Raw genomic sequence first — 22,581 nt, forward strand, 5'->3', positions numbered from 1 at the left:
GAAAATCTGTATTACTCAGAGCTCTTCCTGCAGCGCCTGGCCTGTGGGGGCTCTGACAGTGTGAATAAGGTCAGTGCTGGAATGTGGTGGTGGCGGTTGGGGGGCAGGTGGCGTCTCACTGTGTTGTGTAACAACAGACATGTACACAGAGGAAGGAGGGGCCATGGTGATGTCAGCACAGAGGGTGTATAAGAAGGAGATCCTGGCGCAGACTTGAACACAAAGCACCTGTTGCTGCTCTCCAGCCTCAACACACACAGAACCTCTGGGACTCTGTTGGTCTATCAGAGCGGGAAACAACTGCTGCCGATTTTCCAACTCAGAACTTCATCCACACTCCATTCACAGAGGATGATGATGGCTTCTTCCATGTGCAAGATACTGGCTGTATTCACCATCTGCATGGCTCTGCAAGAGGGTGAGTGACTTTTCTTTAGTTTCATGGATATTTATAGTGCTATAGTGGAATATGTTCTGCATTGTCTGAATTTTATAGGTGAAATACCATATGAATTTGCTTTCATAAAATCCTCTTTTTAGCTGTTTCTGCAAATCATACTTAGACTTTGGTTAGAGTTAAGATTAGGCAATGTTGTAAAATAGATGGAGGGTGGATTAGTTTAGTTAAGTAATCATGATACTGGAGTTTTGTGGCTGTGTTATTTCCTCCTGCAGGATTTGACCCTCTGCCAGCTCAGTCTTTTATTGAACTGTCAATTATTTCCCTTGATTCATAACACATTTCTTATTGATGAGCGATTATAGTATTACCACAGTAGGGCTGATAAAAGCTCCTCTAAATGATTGTTTGTCTTGGATTAAGCTCCTGGATTTATAATGTAATAAAAATGTCCCGCAATCAATCACATCCACATTTGTTTGAGGACAGTGTTGAGTGTTATCCCGCCAAGTGGTTTGTTTTTATTTACACATGATAGTCATTACCCACAAAGGCTTAGTTGGCACATTTTAATCTCGAGATCCTTTGTGTTTTGCTAGGCTGTGGACTCCCCTTATCAGCCCGGTCAGAGTTGGCAGCTCAGGCTCCACATCGCGTCAGGACCAAACGCTGCTCCTGTAACAGCTGGGATGATAAAGAATGCATCTACTTCTGCCACCTAGATATTATCTGGGTCAACACGCCAAGGTGAGGCTCCAAAATACTCTGTTAAAAGACCAGAAAGCTGAGTAAAAACCATTATCCTGCTGGCACCTAGGGCATGGTTACTAAACTGATCCAAGAAGCCTTCATCTTCTAATAAGTTCCATTTTTCCTTCACAGTAAACTCCTTCCTTATGGTCTGGGAAGTCCCCCATCTCGCCGCCGCCGGTCAGCCGACCGATGTGAATGCCTCAACTCAGCTGATAAAAAATGCCATGGCTTCTGCCGTAAAAGGTGAGCACTCTGCCCTCCATCCACCCAGACCTACAGCAAAGCCAGTCCGTCCCCTCACGTAGACTAGATAGTATCAAAGTAGCTTCTGTGTCTCCTTTCAGTGTCAGTCCTGAACAATCTGTTGCTGCAGAGGATGAGTCAGAGGCGAGGAGAAATGATTGAATCTGTGATAGCTGTCGTCCAGTATGAGGGTAGCAGTCATAGTGATGAGAACGGCCCATATATTTGTCAAGGCCTTGAAAGAAATCACAGAGAGTTTATTAGCAGTGCTGCTATTTTTGGCAAGTTTACATTTCTTCTGTTGCCCAAGGAATGCTTGTTGCGTCTTTGAGTTACTGTGATCATGAAGCCACCAGTATGAATTAGTCACCATCTCTAGATATTATCAAGGAAGGTGCTTAGTAAGACCCACCCTGCATTCTTACCCAAGGCATATAAAACATACTAGTCTGGAATTCCAAGGAAATTCTTGATTTATCCTGTGCTTCAGATAGCATAGAAATGCCGGGGGCTTTGAGGAATGATTGTATTCTTGTGTTAATGTTAGTATTTTATCTGTCCACAGCTCAGAGGACCCCAGGATTGATGTCAGGGGCCCTTTGGTTCAGCCTGCAAGAACAAACAGCAACAAACTGCTGGCATCCCTCAGGTAAATGAAGACGAATTTGAGATCATCCTTTCAATTGATACTGTGCTGTTTTTGATGGATTTCTCTAAGACACAAGAAGCATCATCTGATCTGGTTTCTTTTGTTGTTCCTATAGATCTGCTCTTGAAAGCAACATAGCAATTGCAAAAGGCTCCCGGTCATCAAAGAAGAATCCTTCTGGAGTCACCAAGTTAAAAAGTAGAACACGCAGGTAGAGGACTGTTTGAAAACCCGACGCTGTTCAACCGTCATGAATTCAACCTCTATGGACTCCTCTGGCTGTCTTCAGTTTTGACATCAGGGTTTGAAAATGTGTCAAGACTTCTAACAGCTCTGGGGTACAGAGGTGGAAACATGGAAGGCAAAAGAGACCATGGATCAATCATCTGACCAACAAGGCAGAGCTTCGGAAGACTCAGAAGACTAAAGCCAATGATGAGCAATGACGACTCTGAATGTAGAGTCATTTCTTGAACTCCCCATGAACTTTCGGGCTGAGAAATGAAGGACATGGACTCTTACCTTGGGGTACCATGATCAATTAGTTACCAGTAATTTGGCATCAATGGACTAAGCCCCTGTGTGACTCAAATGTATGGACAGTTTTACATCCACAGCTGACCTCTACAGAGGATTACTGGATTGTTCCATATTCCACAGTCACATCAACTCTATTTATGAAGAGTTTATCCATATTTATTCAATGTGTCTTATGTCTTAAAACTACTCTGTCCTTGCTGACTTTTGGTTTGTTCAGATATTCCTCTGTATCAGAGCTGGAATCTGCTGTCCTGCCTAATTTTTAGGCCAAATTTGCTTTGTAATTGTCAGGCAGTACTTGGAAAATGGCAGCTTGTTCACTCTTGGCAGACGGTGCTGCAGGAAAGTGAAGGTCATTTCTTTGGGAATTATTGAACAAACAATTGGCTTTATGCTGGGTCCACTGTAAGCTTCTCCACACACGCACGCACGCACGCACGCACGCACGCACGCACGCACGCACGCACGCACGCACACACACACACACACTCTGTTAGCAGAACAACAGTAGGTCTCTGGATAAGTCACTGAGATTCAACAATATGAAGCTTGACAAAAAAAAAAAAACTAAAAAAATCCTAAAACCATTGTTTTTCTCCTCTGACATATGTTCACTTGATTCCTTGGTAATTATCCAAATGGAAACTCATGACTGGTATGCTGCACTTCAAAAGCCATTTATCTGTTGCCTGCATTTTGTTTCTGTGCAATGATGCCATTTAAACCATCTGCTCTGTCTATCTCTGACTGAACTTCTGGACACATGGAGACATTAATGCTCATTGTGACTCTGAAAATATTCCTCCTCAAATATCTAAATGCTGTATCTGACAGATAGTTTACCAGCTTTTAGTTTACTGTTGATCATAAATGATAGCGACAATTGTAAATAGAACTATTTATTTATTCTGTAACTTATTCAGAGATGTATTTATATTTCTATGACTGATCCGCTGAATTTTGTATAAGAAAATAAAAATACACAAAAACAATTCTTCTTAGAGAATGTTTATTTCATTTTCCCACTTATGACATCAACAGTCACTCATACGACATTTAACTACAACTAACATATTCCTGCAAATGTTATCATTTGTTACTCTTTTATTTGAACTTTTTCAGATAACTATGACACTCACACAAACATTTTTGATGACAGTATTTTTAAAGGGTTCATTGTTACTACAGAGCAGTTTTAACAACTCGTAGAGGAAATAATGAATGTATTCCAATAACATATATAGCTATACTCAACATAATACTGTTTATCGATTTAGTCACATATAGTTGTTGGACATGGGTTGGAAAACCTACAGTACTGTTCAAAAGTTTGGGATCACTTAGAAATGTCGTTATTTTTGAAAGAAAAGCATTTTTTTTCAATGAAGATAACATTAAATTAATCCCAAATACAGTCTAGACATTGTTAATGTGGTAAATGACTATTCTAGCTGGAAATAGCTGATTTTTAATGGAATATCTACATAGGGCTACAGAGGAACATTTCCAGCAACCATCACTCCTGTGTTCTAATGCTACATTGTGTTAGCTAATAGTGTTGAAAGGCTAATTGATGATTAGAAAACCCTTGTGCAATTATGTTAGCACATGAATAAAAGTGTGAGTTTTCATGGAAAACATGAAGTTGCCTGGGTAACCCCAAATTTTGAACAATAGTGTATTTACTGAACTCAACAGAACGAAGAAACTAAGATCTAATATTGTCATTACATGCAGCAGAAGATTTCAGTGTAGAATTTTTAGATTATTAAAATTTTTAGAAAATTAAAATGAGGGAAATTCTTTTATTCAAATTCACTCAGTAAGTCCTACAGTCTAAATATGTCATTTGGAGAAAAAAGGAATATTTTTTACAATATTGTCTTATTGTTTTATGTTGACTGAGTCTTATAATCACATTTGCATGTCTAACTAAATACATTTATCCATCATCTATAGACTGCTTAATCTTCTGTAGGGTCGTGGGGGGGCTGAAGTCTATCCCAGCTGACATGGGGTGAAGGCAAGGGACTTATCAAATACATTAATTTATTATTCTTGACAATTGAATAAAACATGTGCCCATATAAATCCATAAAGCAGTTTTTCAGCATCTTAGGAAATACAGTTTATTCACTGCTTCTTGCTGCTTTAGCTCTTTGTGCTAAAGCTAAGCTAAATGTCAGTTGTTTTCAGCTTCGTTTTTAACAAACAGTTAATGCACAGTCGTGTCAGTCTTGTCATCTACCTCCCAGCAGGAAATCAAATACGCATTTTTTTCCTACCATGTCAAACTATTACTTAAAGGACTATTGCCTTGATTCATGTCTACATGTACAGTGCTAAATTAAACCCTTATGCAGGAAAGAAGAATATTTTAGTTAAAGTTTGCACCTTTCTTTTGCTGTTTTTGGTGTTTTCTTCTTCATGTTCATAAGAATTTCTGGTTGTTACCCTTAAAGCTAACTCCAATTCCAGTCCAAACTACTGGGTGACACTGAACTTTGCTTCATTAGTCTTTATGTATGGTCTAATCCTTTTTAGTGCAGTTCATTTGGCTGATGCGAAAGCTGCCACTTAAACTGTGGCTCAGACCAAACATTTGGACTGAGACCACCTGAAAAGAAGGATCCAGTTTCATTCATTTCATGTGTGGTCTAAAAGCAAATGTGACTTTATTAACAATATGAGAGACAATTCAATCCAACCACCTGACTGATCTCCAGTTAAGTTTTTAGGGAAGCAATCTATATTGAAACACATACATGATAGCATCTATGTGTCTGTCGTATGTTGTTCTTTTACACTGTTTATCTTTTCCTAATTTGTGAAAGTGAACCAGCTGATTCCACTTGTGCCATTTTGCTTTTTTTAAATCACAAAAAGGTTTTCCACTGGTGGAGGACTTGTTATTCCACACAGCCTCCATCTTTCAATCATCCTCTGGGGAGGTCAGTATTGTGATATTTGCATATATCCAAAAACCTGTTGTTATCCAATTTTTTCATCGTGTTAAAAAGTAGGTGTGTTCCTTTTCCTTCCAGAAATGTGTTTTGCTCTCTGCCTGGCATACTGATGGCTAGCTGCTTCGTATATTGTAAAAACCCAAATTGAGATATGTTACCAGTCAAAAGTTTGGACACACTTTCTCATTCATTTCAATCAGAGTAATGTAGTCAATAGTGTATATTCTGAAAACACCATAAAAATGTCCAAATCCTGTCACTTAAACAAATATTGATGTAAAACACCTTTCCCCATAAAGTTTACTTTTTTGATTTGTTTCTTCCTTTTTGATGGACTCTTAGTCCATGGTCCATGTGCTCTAGCATGTTCGCTAATGGGTTCCAGTTTCCCCCTTGCTTTATATTAGGAATGAGACCTAATTTGGAATATCCCAACAACATATGCTGTTTACATATTATCATGATCGTAAAAATAGTGAAATATTAATTTGCATCTAAGCATTGTTAGAAACTTGGCTGTCAATCTGTATAATATTGTTTTCTCCTGACTAGATCCTTTACCTTTCACTTGTTTGTATTGTATCTACTCCAAGAGATACACTATCATTCAAAAGTTTGGGGTCACTTTGAAATGTCTTTATTTTTGAAAGGAAAGCAGTTTTTTTCAATGAAGATCAGATTAAATGAGTCAGAAATAATAATAATAATAATAATAATAATAATAATAATAATAATAATAATAATAATAATAATAATAATAATAATAATAATAATAATAATAAATTTTATTTATAAAGCGCTTTTCCAAAAGCTCAAAGACGCTGTACATAAAATACAATAAGATAGAACAAAACAGATAATTAAAATCAGTAGATAGTAAACAAGTTCAAGATAAAATACAGAATCACTTAAGGAAAGCAGATCTAAAAAGGTGAGTCTTTAAAAGGGATTTAAATGTGGTGAGGTTGGTGCAGTCACGGAGGGCATGGGGGAGTGAGTTCCAGAGTGTGGGGGCGGCAATGGCGAAGGCTCTGTCCCCCCAATGTCGCCGGCTGGTCCTGTGCGGGATGGAAAGGAGGTTTGTGTGGGAGGAACGGAGATTCCTGGGGGGGGTGTAGGGGAGGAGCAAATCGGTAAGGTAAGAGGGGGCTAGATTATGGATGGACTTGAAGGTGAGGAGAAGCAGTTTGTACTGGATGCGGTGTGAAATGGGGAGCCAATGGAGGTTCTGCAGGACGGGGGTGACATGGTCGTGAGAACAGGTTCGGGTGAGGAGTCGGGCAGCAGAGTTTTGAATGAAAATACAGTCTAGACATTGTTAATGTGGTACATACTGGAAATATATTGGGGTACAGAGGCCCAGTTTCAGCAACCATCACTCCTGTGTTCTAATAGTGCATTGTGTTAGCTCATTTTGTTGAAAGGCTAATTGATGACTAGAAAACCCTTGTGCAATTATGCTAACCCCTGAATAAAAGTGTGAGTTTCATGGAAAACATGAAATTGTCTGGGCGACCCCAAACTTTTGCATGGTAGTGTATGTCGCTTTGGATAAAAGCATCTGCTAAATGAAATGTGTATGTGACAGCTCTTGGTTTGCTGGTGAAATTTCAGTGCGAACACTAACACCAAAACTCTGGGCCAAATGAACCAAACTACAGACTAAAGTGACAGTTCAACCCGGTGCTGTCAACAACACCCAGGGGTGCAGCCATATTGTTCTCTTCTTCCTCGCTTGGCAGGAGACTGTATGAAGTTCAGGTGCAAGGTTTCGGCAGATAATTAATAACAGAATGACGAATTAAGCAATTTAAAAAGCTTCCTCTGTGTTCTTTGTTACAACAAAATGCAACAATTATCATGTTACTGTTAATGAAACCCTTGAACCATTTCAAGCCCTCACTCCAGCTTGACTATGTAAGGTGTGTCTACAATGAAAACGTGCTTAATATTTAACTACAGAGTGGGCACACAGTGACCCTTCTGCAGGCGAAAGAAAGCAAAATAAAAAGAAACGTGTGGCCACTACACACAGGATTTCTTTGTCTATAGTGTGACGTGCTGTGGTTATCTCTGCACGGTGGGGAGTCTGTCCCGTGTCGCTCCATAAGCTGATGTTTACTTTAGATAGGCTGTTCTCTGAGAGGGATATGAGCTTAGATTTTGTTTATTATAGAGGATGCTGGTGACTTTTGGCTTCCTATTATCTGCAGGACATCCTAGGCCATAGGTGAAGTGTTTAAGGGACGGTGGAAAATAGCAATGAGTGAAGAGCTGGCTCCATTCAAAGTCAGCCACAGGTTAATGGGATGCTGTTGTGCTGGCTTTTGTAACATGTCGAGAAACTGGATCAAGTCTGTGGTTGTGCAAGACTAGAGGGACTGAAGGATGAAAAACAAACCAGGCCATGCAGTGACAATATGCACCTGTGCCTCCTTTAGTTCATCTAGTCATTTACCCTTACGTCACCGAGAACTTACAGATCTCCACGCGAGTGCTAGAGTGTGAATAGCTGACTAAGAACGAGGAATGAAAACAGGATGCTTTTTCTGCATTCCTCCCAAATTCCTTTGGCGCAGGAGAGAGTCGGCAGAGGAAAAGAAACAAAGGGAAAACAGGAGCATGCATGGTGTTTGCACAGGGAACTGATATGGGCTGGATGGAGGATTGAGATTACAACCTTAATCACTTGGTTGTCATAACAGTAGATGCATTGCTTTGCTTTGTTTCGTCCTTATTTAATGTTGTTGCCCTGATTCCTTTTGTCCAGCATGCTGGCTGATGGTGAAATATGATTTCGAGATAGTGAAAGTCTCCCTGGCCTCCTTCTTGTTGTACTTGCAAAAACACATTTGGAATTAGGGAACTGTGACTCATGTTTAATTCTCTCCTGTGCACTAGCAAAAGCAAGAAAGTTAGCAGGACATGGAAAGTAAATCTTATTAGTGTCAAAAACTGCAAGATTGCCCCCAGCATTCTAAATATTTTATCTGAACTCACACTTGACCCCAAATTACAGCTGATTGCAGCACTGCCAAATCAGTGGGTGGTGATATAAACCCAACCCTAAAGCTTTGTCGGTCAGTCAGAAGCATGAAAAGAAGGTATCACTGGGTCTAGCCATAGACCATTTGGAAGCCTCAAGTATTAAAATTTGTCTGTTGCCATTTTGGTTCAGAGAACTCAAGGACACTCTGTACACTCATACAGCAACAAGTTAATCACAACATAGTCCCCTCTTTTGAACATACCCTCTTTTATCATCTATTTTACTCCAAATGGGATGATAATTTATGAAATGAACCTCATGTATTCAGAAAGTCTTTAAATTAGTAATTGAGACCATTAACTCATCAAGACAATGTTTACTGAGGGAACAAATCAAGGGAGAAGCACAGTCATTTTTCTGTTGGCTTCTATACAATAAGGCTTCTTTTTGCAACCAGAGGAGTCGCCTCCTGCTGGCTGCTATAAAGAATACAATTATAAAGCAATTCTGTGTTGGTTTCACTTTTCACACTCAAAGACGACATTGATCTTTCATATACAGTCTATGGTTTAGACAGACTACCAACAACAGTGTATTGAGGAAGGTTGGAATCCTATGTGTAGATTGATACTGATTCCTTTATTTTGAATCTTATAAGCCAAAACTGCAGTTCTCCAAGTCTACACTTAAACACTAAAAATAACTTTCTAAAGATCTATACCCTGGATGGAGTTTTCCAAAAGGTCAGTTTTCAGCGACTAAAAACTGTGCAAGTGGATCAAAGGCTAAAACACACAGAACAAAGAAAGGCTGGACTTTTATTTTGCTTTCAGTTAAATGCTAACATTTACTTGGTAGCGTGTTCGTATACCCATTTATTTCAGCATGTTGGCATGCTAACATGTGTTTGTCCATCCATCCATCCATCCATCCATCCATCCAACCATTACACCACTTAAACATCTGTAGGGTCATGAGGGTGCTAGAACCTTTCCCAGCTGAATTAGGATGAAGGCAGGGGACATCTTTGACAGGTCACCAGTCTATAACAACCATATTTGTTTATTTGCAGACAGTAAATAGAAAGAACAGCTGAAAACATATGTCATTAGTTTTTCAGGTTATTGGGTATAAACCAAAGTACTGGAGAGATTACAATTTTGAACTCCTAACAATCACAGTTGTTTGAATGTATGTACCAAATTTTGTAATAATACATCCAATGTGACATGTCAATAAAAGTCAAACTTGCCCATTAGCAGGTGGCCCTAGGGGAAAAGTCATTGGATCACATCCAAAAGTTTCATCCTTTGGGGATTGTGCATGTATGTGCATAATTTTATGGCAGTCTATGTTGGACAGACTAACTGACCATGCAACTTACCTTGCTGAAAAGATCTTATAGATTAAACATGCAGAAATTAAACAAAAATATATTCATGGGATTTCACAAAAGCTTCAAAAGTACAAATCATCTTCAAATTTTAGGAAAACACTACAAAAGGCTGAATTTTAATCATATTATAGGCCAGCATTTAACTTCCCCTGTGCCCCAAATAATTTGTGTACGCTCCCTTAGTGCAGTATAATGTGACATGTGATACTGGCATCATCACTTGGATTAGAAGTTTGTGCTGCTGCAAATAGTAGATAAAAAATATTCTAAAACGTGTTGTAACATTATCTGTACACTAAGACTTCTTGCCACATCAACTGTTTTCGTGTTTTGACTTGTTGTGCAGTTTCTGTCCCAACCGGCTGCGATTACAGTAAAAGCTGGTGTCGGTACATTCCTCCTCTTCCTGGGTTTGTTTGACCCTAGCAGCTCGGGGACAGACTGGGGACAGACTGGGGACAGACTGGCCTATCTGCACCGCTGCTCCAAACATGACTGCTGATACCAAAACATGAAGTCTAGCCACAATCAAACAGCCAGGACCTGCAGGAAGGAAGCCGGCTCGGCCAGGGAGAGGAGAACAAGTTTTTCTCTGCACAAATAAGTAACTTTCCAATCATTTCGGAACATGACTTCAGAGAGCTCGCTCACCGAGTAGAGAATAAACAGTTACAAAGCTATTCTGAATAACAGGCATTCCTCAGTGCTTCCTCACTGAGTTCATAGGTTACCCTCATTACACAGCAGCAGTTTAATCATTCAGAGACAGTCTATTTAAGAGTATACAGTACATGTGGTCAGTGTTTCCTCTGGGAAATGACTTGTCAGTAATTTTTCTTCCAGTAATGGCCTCAGACCACCAGACATTCCTGGAGCTGCTGACAGACAAGACACATCTTTATTTTTTAATACGTACCACCTTTCTGGCATGCTGGTACTGGACAGCATTCTTCAAGTTATAGATTGTCATCACATCTTCTTCTGTGTCTGGGCACACGTACACCAGATACAGTGATAGCCGCTCACAGTGCATCTGCGCTTCACGTTGCAGCAGCATAAACAATGTGTGCAACTCTGTAAACAGCCACTGTCCTCTGTGCGACGCTGCTGATACCAATCTTAATTTCCCATTCAGACTCTTGATGATGTCCATCTACTGTCTGAGCAGGTAAATCTGCAGCAGGTGAATACGTGATGGACTGAGGAGGAGACGGGCATTCCTGTGCACGTCCACTCAGACCCAGTGGACAAAGTTAAGCTGTACAGATGGCTGTTTGCATGAACTTGTCATGATTCCAGTATGTTCAAGTGCTGTCTGCAATCCAAGCTGTGTTCAAACTGCACGTCGGCTATCAGAGACAGAGAAGGAACCTGTTTTGTTTCCATGCTGCATTAACATAGGTATGGGCTGCACAGTGGTGTGGTGGTTAGCACTGTCACCTTGCAGCTGGAAGATCCTCGGTTCGCGTCCCGGCCTTCCCGGGATCTTTCTGTATGTGAGTTTGCATGTTCTCCCTGTGCATGTGTGGGTTTTCTCTGGGTTCTCCGGCTTCCTTCCACAGTCCACAAACATGCTCAGGTTAATTGGTGATTCCAAATTGTCTGCAGGTGAGACTGTGAGGAGACCAACATAATATTTAGCAGGTGGCCATAATGTTATGCCTGATCGGTGTATATGTGTCTTTAAATTGAAGAAATAAAACGTTTTAAAAATAAAACAAAACTTGCAGAAGAAAACAGTTTGTTTGTTCTCATGGTTAATGTATTAAGAGCCTATTATGTTTTTTCAGTTTAGTTCATTTCAGGATGCTTTATTGCAATGATTATCATGTTAATATCGCCAAAGCATCAATGATGGCTTAATTCCAAAAAGACAGGTCAATAATTCAAAAGAAATAAAACAAATAAAGTACATTAAAGAAATTCAATAACAATGACAATGACAGAAAAGAACAAGACAAACAATAAATACGTGTTCTGTGTAATATGTAAAATGTCGAGGTAATTGTCATATTCAGTGATGGTTTAATTATCTGTTCCTCAGCCTGTAATTGTGTTTTTTCCCTCAGCGTATGACCAAACACAAACAAACAAACACAAAAAAATTAAGAACTGAGGTTAACTCAATCAGGAAAAGATAATATATGACATGCCATGGAATTTAAATTTAAATTTAGGGCAATCGTAGGTCAAGGAATGTAGCACTGTCTTAGCACGGTGTTGCTGTCTGTCCAGCTCAGGCCCAAAACTCAACAAGTGGTCCCAGGTCAGCTAACTGAATGGTGGACCAGTGTTTAGGTTTCTATGTAGGTGCTGGAATGAGCATCACAATAGATAGCTGGAGTCAATAGATGTGTTTTACTGAACATAAAATATTCAGAATTTTCAAAGGGAAACAAAAACTTAACAGCTGGTAGTTCTTTAAACAGCTAAATCCCTTAGATAGGGCACTTGGCGTATGAATAGAAGCACGAGTGATTGGACCCTACACGCTTCCATGAGTGGGTCAAAAATGACCCGTATAAGAATCAATGTGTTTTTATGCCATTTTTGTCATTTTTGCTAAGAATAATCATTTGCATTATTGTTTGTATTACATTTTGATCCACACAAGAATGATTTCATGTTTGACATGCAAACCTGTATGTAACTATATAAATAAATAGACACATGCATGTGCACACACACACACGTTCAATACATAGTTTAATGCTAGCTAGCTTAGTTAGCTAGCTAGGGTTAATTAACTATAAAGTAGGCTAATTTGATGATACATAACACAAGAGTTATGAATATGCAAGTATGTTGAAAAATATCAATTTTATGACCTTTTTTTCTGAAGTTTTGCATGTATCATGGGGTAGCAATACAAATTTGATAATTTCTTAAAAAGTATAAAAGGCAACTAAGAAAAAATCTATGGAATGATATAAAAAACATGTTTTTTAGGAATACTTGGAACATGAAATGACAACAACTTTTCATTACAAAGATATGGCACGAAAACGACCTCATCGGGTCATTTTTGACCCACTTATGCATCTAAGGGTTAAGAGAAGGACCACCAAGCACCAAGACATCACAAAGGTTCCAGTGATGGACACTGTCATGCCACATTGCAATGCATTATTGAGGTAAAGCAGTCAGAACAAGAAAAATAAAGAAACTACTTTTATTTAACTTCTCTTGAAGAGTTGACAGTAGAAGGAGATATGAAAGCTGGAGAGAGAGAAGCTGAATTTAAACCATGTCACATGGCTGAGAGGCATCGAGCGCCTCACCTCAACCACCAGCTTTGTGAAGGTTACACATTTCTCAAATTTAGCCCCAATTTCTCTTTTTCTTTGTGTTTTGGCAGCAGTTTTGTAAAGGTGTAGTATTTTGAGCCACGGTGACAACACACAGGCCTGACTGAATGTAATGACTATCAATGATCTGAGCTGAACATCCATTCCAAGCATGACCGCATGTCTGTGACAGCTCACACTGATTTGCTTCTGCAGCCTTTATGATAAAGCCAGCGAGGAAAAAACAGTGGAACTGCCTCTGCTTTCTTTGGATGACCTGTGAGAAGACTGAAATTCATTCCAACAATAATCCTGAACCGTTACGTAAGGCCATGACATCTAAGATGAGTTTGACCTTATGTTCTTCCTGTTCATGGGGACCAAACTCATCTCTGGATGTAGGACAGGAGCTGGAGAGGCTGCAGGCCTGAATGAAAGTGTAGAAGCAGAATTAATGTTTAATCCTCCGCACAAGTGACAACGTGCATTTGTGTCTGGAATTCAAAACAATAGGTCGTTGCTTGATTCATGTGTTGTAATGTCATCCACACGGACCATTTCCAAAAATGGAAACCACCACCTGCTCATGCAGACAAATATGCGGAAATCACACGTTAAGAATTTCAAATTGCCGTGCATGGAAAAAGCAGGTTCGTGCACATCATGTGAGCGTGCCGAAGTGTATCTGTGAGCGTACTTCCGTAGTACGCTAACAAGGGAGCATTCCTGCGAGCTCTGATCGGTGACAAAAGCAGGTTTAACCTTTCCTCCATTCTCGCTGCTGTGACTGTCTCTTACTCTCTTGCTCATGTAAATCATCTACCATATTTTGGTCACTGGTGACAACTCGTTTACGACACAAGCACTGATATTTATTTCATGTTGTTTAGTCACTCTTATCTCTCTGTGTTATATTTTAGAAAGCTGATTGTAATTTTTGCCTCTACCTTGAAGCAGGTTCCATTTCACTAATCCAGCCAGGTGTGACACGGACAAGTTTTTATAAAATGCTGTTTGCATACTGTGTGTGAGCATTTTGGTATTCATTTAATTGATTTATTGTTTTGGTATCTTTTACACTACCGTTCAAAAGTTTGGGATCATCCATGGAAACTCACACTTTTATTCATGTGCTAACATAACTGCACAAGGGTTTTCTAATCATCAATTAGCCTTTCAACACCATTAGCTAACACAATGTAGCATTAGAACACAGGAGTGATGGTTGCTGGAAATGTTCCTCTGTACCCCTATGGAGATATTCCATTAAAAATCAGCTGTTTCCAGCTAGAATAGTCATTTATCATATTAACAATGTCTAGACTGTATTTCTGATTAATTTAATTTTATCCTCATTGAAAACAACTGTGTTTCTTCCAAAAATAAGAACATTTTTAAGTGACTCCAAACGTTTGACAGGTACTGTATATTATATATTATGTATTGAAAATCATGAAAATTCAGTAGTGTTGGAATCAAATGCAAAGCTTCTGGTATCATGATATTCCTACTGCTGGCTAGAGAAATGAAAAATACATGCTTGAAGGTACAGTGAATATACAGGGAGATGACAATGTCTAAACAAAATGTAACGTCAGTATTTGTATCACACAGGGGTCGTTGTCGAAGTCCTTCCATGTAAACATGCAGGTAATTTATGCAAGTACGATACAAACCAGAGACTGAGGGTGTTGAAAGTGATCATCCAAAGGAGCTGAGATGTCAGCCTGCCTTGACTAGTTAGTTTGTTCCTTGGTGTCTTAACAGGAACAAATGAGTTACGACACCAAACAAATCAACAGACTAACTAGTAGAGACAGCAGTCACTCCCTTAGACTGTCAGGCAAAATTACTTTCCATGTGAAAGGAATCTGGTGGCTTCAAAATTAATGATATAGCAGGCTCAGTGTCCAGCCAAAAGGGCTTTCAGCGAAGGATAGAGGTGAAAATGTGTTGTACACTTAAACTGATTTAGATTTTTTTCTTTTCAGCAGACTAAATACATGTTACTGCTCACTCTGTCCACAGCAGCTCATTGCTTAGCTTTAGTGGCTGTACTTCTGTCTGCTTCTCCAAACTGGATGGTTCCAGCCTCCACCCGCATACATGGACTATTAGTAAGCACCATATGCAATTAAAATAATCTGAATTAATTGTTTATTAAGTGTTTTCAGGTAGAGAGACCAATATAAAGCAGTATATATGTCCATTAATCATACTAAAATAGGCAACGTGCACACACCAGACCTGCACCTGCAGGACTGCATCACCACCTCACACCTCATCACAAAGCAATGTTTGTTTGCCCCTTTATTTTCCTTTCTTACCATTTCCCAGAAGATATGGCACTTGTTATGTGATAAGTAGTGAACGCCATTTTCTCTGAAGGTCAAACACGTGAAGGGGAAAAAATAAATAGAAGGTCACAGATGGTTTTACAGGAATTAGTTTTACTTCAGATAAACAGTTTTGCTTTGATTCGTATCACTTTCAGTGTCAGCTAGGGTATAACCACATAAGGGTTGGATGTTCCCTGTTTGTCATACCTGACTTTGACTGAAGCATAGCAAGTTATCACCACTACCTGAAAAATGCTCTTTGAAGGGTGTTGAACTTGGCGACATCAGCTGCAGCTCAGTGGTTCCCGGTGAAGACAAAAGACTCACAAATACACACTTTATTCTGAAAAGGCTGAGTGATTTATTAAAACAGATGGCCACTGCAGTTTATAGTTAGTGCTCAAAACAGGAGATAGAAGGGAACTGTTTTCAGTGACAGTTTAATACGTTTTCCATAAACATCTTTTCAACATACGTAATCTTTTTTTCTACATGTTCCCCTCTCCAATCTCTCCATTTAATTTATTCTGTGGTTTCTTGCTTACTTTGTAATGCTCATTTAAGCATCTTGAAAAGCGCTTTATACATATTAATAATAATGAGAAAAGAATTCTAATCATAATAATAATAATAGTAGTAATACACTTTTGGTGACAGAGAGCATGGGAACTGTGTTGCAAAAAAAGCCAAGAAGTTATAATATACTAATAAATAAATGATTGAAATCGATAACTAAATGTAATGGTTAACTTAAAGCAGGAGTGTCAAATATACGGCCCATGGGCCAAAACCGGCCCACCACAGCATCAAATCCAGCCCGTGGGATGACTGTACAAAGTCGAAAAATTGCAGAGAAGACTTTAACTGCAAAATGTAATTTGTAAAATTGTAACTGAAATAATTTCTAGACCTTGACAAGTTGTTTTGATCGTAAAGCAAAATACTGCATTGTTCAGTTCCAGACATCTGTGACTAAATGATTTGCGCCTTTGTGGATACAGTGTGATCTGTTAGTTGTAATGTGTAAATGATCAACTGATTCATAATGCTGATGAAATTCAATGTATTTTTCTTAAGAAATTTCATGTTGTTCATATTGTTTTGTATAAAGATAGTTAATTAAACGTGAACTTTTTCAGAATGTACTTTTTGCACTAAAACAAAGAGAAAAGTTTGGAGTTGTCGTCATTTATAGGTTATTATGCTGTGATTTTACTGTTGTGGCTCACTTGAGATCAAATTGGGCTGAATGTGGCTGCTGAACTAAAATGAGTTTGACACTCCTGACTGAAAGCAATCGTGGTTAGTGGATAGCTAAAAACAATAGATAGTTTGCTCAGGCTAGTGTTACATTTTCTGTATCCATGTACCATCAGGTCCACCTGATGATGTAAAATCCATCACCTGCCCAAGTCCAGAGACATGTGCAAGTTGGAATTGCTGTAGGCCGCAGGAGGTCGAAGCATTCAACCACAATGATGGATGAATTATGCAAACATCTATTAATAATGGGAAAATAATTACTCCGCCAAGGAACGCGGTGGAGTTATGTGATGATCAGTGAAGATCAGTGATCAGATTTCTGTATCATTGCGAGATAGCGGCACGGCATCACTGTAACTATGACAACAAGTGAACACTACGTCAGCTGCCTGGTGATGATCACATGATTGTGATCCTACGACAAGTCGATTGTTGCAGACTTATTGGGACTTATCCATTGGAAATGATACAAGGAACAATTGATTAAATTCTGGGGGTGTTTCTGAGTCCCATCAATTCCCACCACCCGCCACATATTTAGGTCACGTGATTCTGTATCCAAACATAATGTATATATGCATAACACACACCTGTGCTCAGTGCAAGATCATTTTGTTTGTGGGTACATTCTATGTTGTCATAATTTCTGATCATCAGAAATTAAGAACTAAACAAATGTTGCCTTTCTAAAAAAAAAAAAAAAAGCATTTCTGACAATGCCATATGGGGGAATGAACAGCCTCAGTGGAGTACTGCACTGATGGATTTTTATAGTTTTAAATAGCTGAAAAATGTTCATTTGTATGAAAACATCACTTCTCTAGTTGGGACTTATTTGGCAGTGAGTATGTGGGGCAGCAGGACAGAGAATGTGGAACTGAATCTGTGTCCTCAACAGCTGGCTCACCTGAATGGAATGCAGCCATCATTAGCGTTACTAGTCCCACCTGGGCTTTCTCTGCTGTGACAGGTAAGAATGTCTGCTGAGAAAAAGGTTGTTTACAGTCACTCAGATAAATTCTAGTAAAATGAGTTTTTCTCTTTTCCCATGTGGTTAAAAACAGTTTGTCATTTCGCCAGTTCTTTGTCTTTCCTAAGCACTTCTGTAACTTTAATTCCTTTTCTACAAGCACTGAAAGCTTACAAGACATGAAATTCTGTTCACTGTATGTTTTCTGAATGAAGAAGGCAAATTTTTTTGTTTTGTTTTGTTTTTGGTTGCAAACCCATGTAAAAACATTATCATCACTACATCAAGAAAAACAGTCATAAACACCTTAAATTCCCAACATATTTCTGGGAATGGTTTCATATTTATGCACTTTGGGAAAAGGGGATAAGAATCAAGACAAAACATGTAAGTGTGAAAGCGTGACTTTCTGTAATTTCCACAGAAATTTTGCTTTCACTTGCACACTTACAAGGAACCAGGCGTTCTGTTTTTTTCTGTAGCTGTTTTAATAAACTTAAAACGCAAAAAGAAATTTAAATACAAAATTGCACTAAAGCTACTGCTGTTCCCTGCCTTGGCTTCATGATGGCAAAATCAAATATAGTGGAGAAATGAGATGAAGATCACTCTCAGGTGTGTCTGTTAAACATAAAACTGGATTCAGAACGTGAACAGCCTAGCTTGCCATAAATACAGGAAGGAATGTACAAGTAGCATGTGCTTCTATATCTACTTTAATCCACACAGAAAGATGTACATAAAAATGACAGTTTGTGAGTTGAATGGGGAATGTAGCCAGTTTAATGTATTTCTGTGAGCCGTCTTTGGCTGTGGTTTGAATAACCAAACACTAAAATGATTTAAAAATTTATTTATTTGATGTTTTTGTTCATGTTAAAGAAAATGGTTAAAGAAGAAGTGATACCAACATAACATCTTCATGAGTAAAATAGCAACCCTATCTTAGTCTTATTTTCATTTTTATACAAATAAATTGGAAAATAATTTCAATGCAAATACATTATGCTTTCTGTTAGTCTCTCTCCATCATTGACTACATTCCTAGAAAATCATCTTCATGTATCAAAGCTTGAGCACACCAGCTCTCATATGACTCGCTAAACACCGTGAAGTTAGTGACTAGAGTCATAATGTATTCCCTAATCTTAACATAAGTGCTATTGTTAGTAACAGAATGTGGACACAAATGCATATCTCTGATGTGGGAGTTGAGAGCTTTGCAAACCCATCATCCCCCCAAACCACCTCCTGGCATCACCTCTTAATGTTACATTGTGCCTAAACATAGCCGGTACTTGTAGGAAATTGTAATTTCTTGGAGTTGGCATTAGAATTGACTTTAAAACAAACCAAACAAACAAACAAAACCCAACTTCTTCTTCAGCTTTGGACAAAACCAAACTAACTTTTTGCCGTGTGTCTTTTGCTTAGCTAAACCTCTACTAGTGAGCTAAATACACCAATCAGCCCCAACATTATGACCACTGACAGGTGAAGTGAATAACATCGATCATCATGTTATAATGCAATGTTCTGCCAGGAAACCTTGAGTCCTGACATTCATGTACCACCCACCTAAACATTGCAGGTCAAGCAATCCCCACCCCGCATGGCAACAGCAGTCCTTAATGCCACTTGCCACCCTCAGCAGGACAATGCACCCCAACACACTGCAAAAACTGCTCAGGAGTGGCCCAGGGAACACGGCAGAGCTGAGGTCTTCACCCGGCTTCAACACTCCCCAGATCCAAATCTTATTGAGCATCTGTGGGATGTGCCAGGGCAAGTCTGATCTAGGTAGGTCCCACCCTGAAACCCATGGTGACTCACTGCCATCATCCTGGTGCCACAGAACATCCCCAGAGGTCCTGTGTCCATGTCCCACTGGGTCAGAGGAGTTTTAGCGGCATGAAGGGGATCAACACAATATTAGGCAGGTGGTAACAATGTTTTGCCTCATCAATGTATTCACTAAGCACAGAAATACTGCATTAATGTACAGCCAACAATTTTTTTTTGACTGGATTAACAAAAGTTAAAAATCCCTCCCAATAGTATTTGCTTCCCTAAATTAGCTGTGACCAACAACCACTGCACAAATGTTTTTTGTTTTTTTTTGCAGAACACAGGACACCCTGACCCATATTTCAACTCTTCTAACCATAACCATTACCTCAGCCTCAGGCACTCTGCTCATCTTGAAGCTAACATGCTACGGCACACTGAAGATCAGAGGACCAGTGTAATTTGCATGGCAATGACACCCTTCATTTGTGCCGCCTACTTGAGCTGCCGTACACACAATTAAGCCGCTAATCTTCAAACATTAACACTGCCTTCAGGTAGTATATGACTATGATCTTCAGCTTGAGCAAAGCTAATGTCTCACACATTACCATCTAATCTTGTTTCAGTATGAGTGGTATTCGTCCCTTTTTCTTCCCTTCTGGTTGGATTTATCCACTTTTAACATGTGGCTGATCTAAAGATGTGGGAGGTAAAACCAAAACAATGACCTTGTTCACAAAGGAATGCAAATTCCAATGGTTAAATTCCATCTCAGTCGTAGACACTAACATGTCATCGTTGTACATGTGCGGGGGGGAAACTGATCTAATGCCCTGCTAAGAATGTTTATCCTTTTATAAACAATACACTGCCCAAACCTCAACCTTATCAAGCTACACTCTCACAGATTCCATAACTTCAGACACCTTTGTTTTATTTTCTAGTCTAAATATATCTGACACTCTGCAGATCTTTGGGGAACTAATAATAGCCTCAGGAATCTCCCCTTAAAACAAAGAACAACTGTCACAAACAGCCTTTTTTTATCGACTTTCCATGATGTTCTAGCTCCTCTGGACATGCTCCGATCCTTGGCTTTATCAGATGGGGACACCCATGACGATGGCCTTTATTCACGATGACATGAGAGAGGGTGGCAGGAGGAAGGATGGATCCTGCTGGGCTTCACAATCACTGCCCCACACAATGTGCATCAACAAAACAAATCAGCACTTCATTGGAAAACCTGTTATTTCTAGAGAAGTGTTATCACTGGACAGTTCTATCATCCCTTTGGCAAACTTTAGTTTTCTCCCAAACAGTGCCTAGCAACAAACCTAGAGACTTTTTGGCCAGGACTTTCCTCATACTTACTCCAACTGAACGAGTCAGTGCATCCCCCTACTTTCTGAACACTGTCAGTCCAGAGAGCCACATAAGAACATTCACTGAACATACTGTAGAGAAACGAGCTGTGAATAAACTGGATCCTCTTTGTTTTCCTGGAAGGTCCATGTATTCCGATGGTCAACTGCGAAATAACAGCAACGACAAATCCCAAAAAGCCAAGCCAAAGGTACAGTGGACAAAACCTTAGATGAAACATTTACCCTACACATAACCATTAAAAAAGTAGGTCAATACGTTTATACATTACAAACCCCACAAGATAACTTTTTCTATTGTTAGGGTTTGATCCATTCTGAGCTCGACTGTCAGGAATCTCATTTGTGCTCTCTATGCAACTACCTAAGAAGCAGGCTAATGTACACTCTCTATAGGCCCCAAATCACAAAAATGTGCTGAACATGCAGACACCTGAGGGAGGAAATCCCCACCCATTTAGTGAGGAACACCTAAAAACTCATCCCTGTGTTCCAAAGTTCCATATTTAGACGTTTTTTATTTCCATGAAAATAATCAACTCCTGCGTTAAAATGGGTTGGATGTAACTGCACCATTGCTTCCTTATGCCCTTATACCAGCTCACAAGACCCTAAGAACACTCTAAAAGTGCTCTTTGACAATGTCAAGTTGTAATACTGGAGTAACTCATCCATTCATGTTCTAACTGGAAACTGATTCTGAAGAGGAGTCATGATACAAAAAGCTCCGCTACAAGTTGACAGAACTGGTTCCTTTGGTTTGTCAAATATGAAACCCTGGAAGTCTGAATCTGTGTTTTTGACAGTGTCACCTGTACACTGCAGTTTCAAGGAGAAAATAGACAGCCTGCCTATTTTGCTGTCTTCCAGCATATAGTATGAAAGTCAGTAGTGTGTGAAATATGTATGTTATATTGATTCACAGACAGATAAAGTTAAATAAAAGTGAATGGTGCAACACAGCCAGTAACCTGCAAAACCTAAGAATCCAACATGGAGGAATGTTGGATTCTGGCTCTCTTTTCAAAGGCCCTGCACTGCACTGATGCAACTGGATGCAACAAGTTTTATAGATTTATTGTGCCCCACTGAGGGAATCCACTAATCAATGGCAAGTCCACTGCAATGAACTGCCTTTTAAATACTGCTGTTACCAAGGCTTAGATTGATACTTTGTGGCGTAAAGATTGGTCTTCAAACACCTTATTTGATGCTGAGTTCACTTCCTTGGGTATTTCTTTTTTAGGTAAACATAAAGTACATTTTTGTTGCAATAAACACTATCAAAAAGGATTTCAATTGATAGATGCAATTTACTAATTGTAAAGTGTATTAATGTTAAGCAGCTTTTTAAATTCGGGATCAGTCAGCATCATCGAAAGTTCAGGAGTCCAGAATTTTGTGAGGCTTTCCAACCCAGCCACAGCTCAGTGCTGAGAGACTGGATACTGATAACAGGGGAAACATCTAACCAATTAACTGAATGAGTTTTAGTAGCAAAGGCTTCGATATCAAAATCCATGCTGCCTTGCTAGAGTTGCTGGGAAAAAGGAAGCCACTTCATTAGAGTGTGAGTCGGCAATGTAATAGTGTCTTTAATATTAAGGACC

The 22,581-nt window shown here is 39.3% G+C and overlaps 1 protein-coding gene across 1 annotated transcript; it reads left to right on the forward strand.

Annotated features, from left to right (window-relative positions):
- The first annotated feature begins 208 nt into the window (after positions 1-208).
- edn2 (endothelin 2) lies at positions 209-3,577 on the forward strand. Its single transcript, XM_023296469.3, has 5 exons — positions 209-418; positions 1,000-1,147; positions 1,283-1,396; positions 1,962-2,045; positions 2,161-3,577. Exons 1-5 carry the CDS (start codon positions 352-354, stop codon positions 2,258-2,260), a joined length of 513 nt encoding a protein of 170 aa, XP_023152237.3. The 5' UTR covers positions 209-351; the 3' UTR covers positions 2,261-3,577.
- The last annotated feature ends 19,004 nt before the right edge of the window (positions 3,578-22,581 follow it).

Source organism: Amphiprion ocellaris, chromosome 15, assembly GCF_022539595.1.
Source record: "Amphiprion ocellaris isolate individual 3 ecotype Okinawa chromosome 15, ASM2253959v1, whole genome shotgun sequence".
Lineage (NCBI taxonomy): Eukaryota > Metazoa > Chordata > Actinopteri > Pomacentridae > Amphiprion > Amphiprion ocellaris.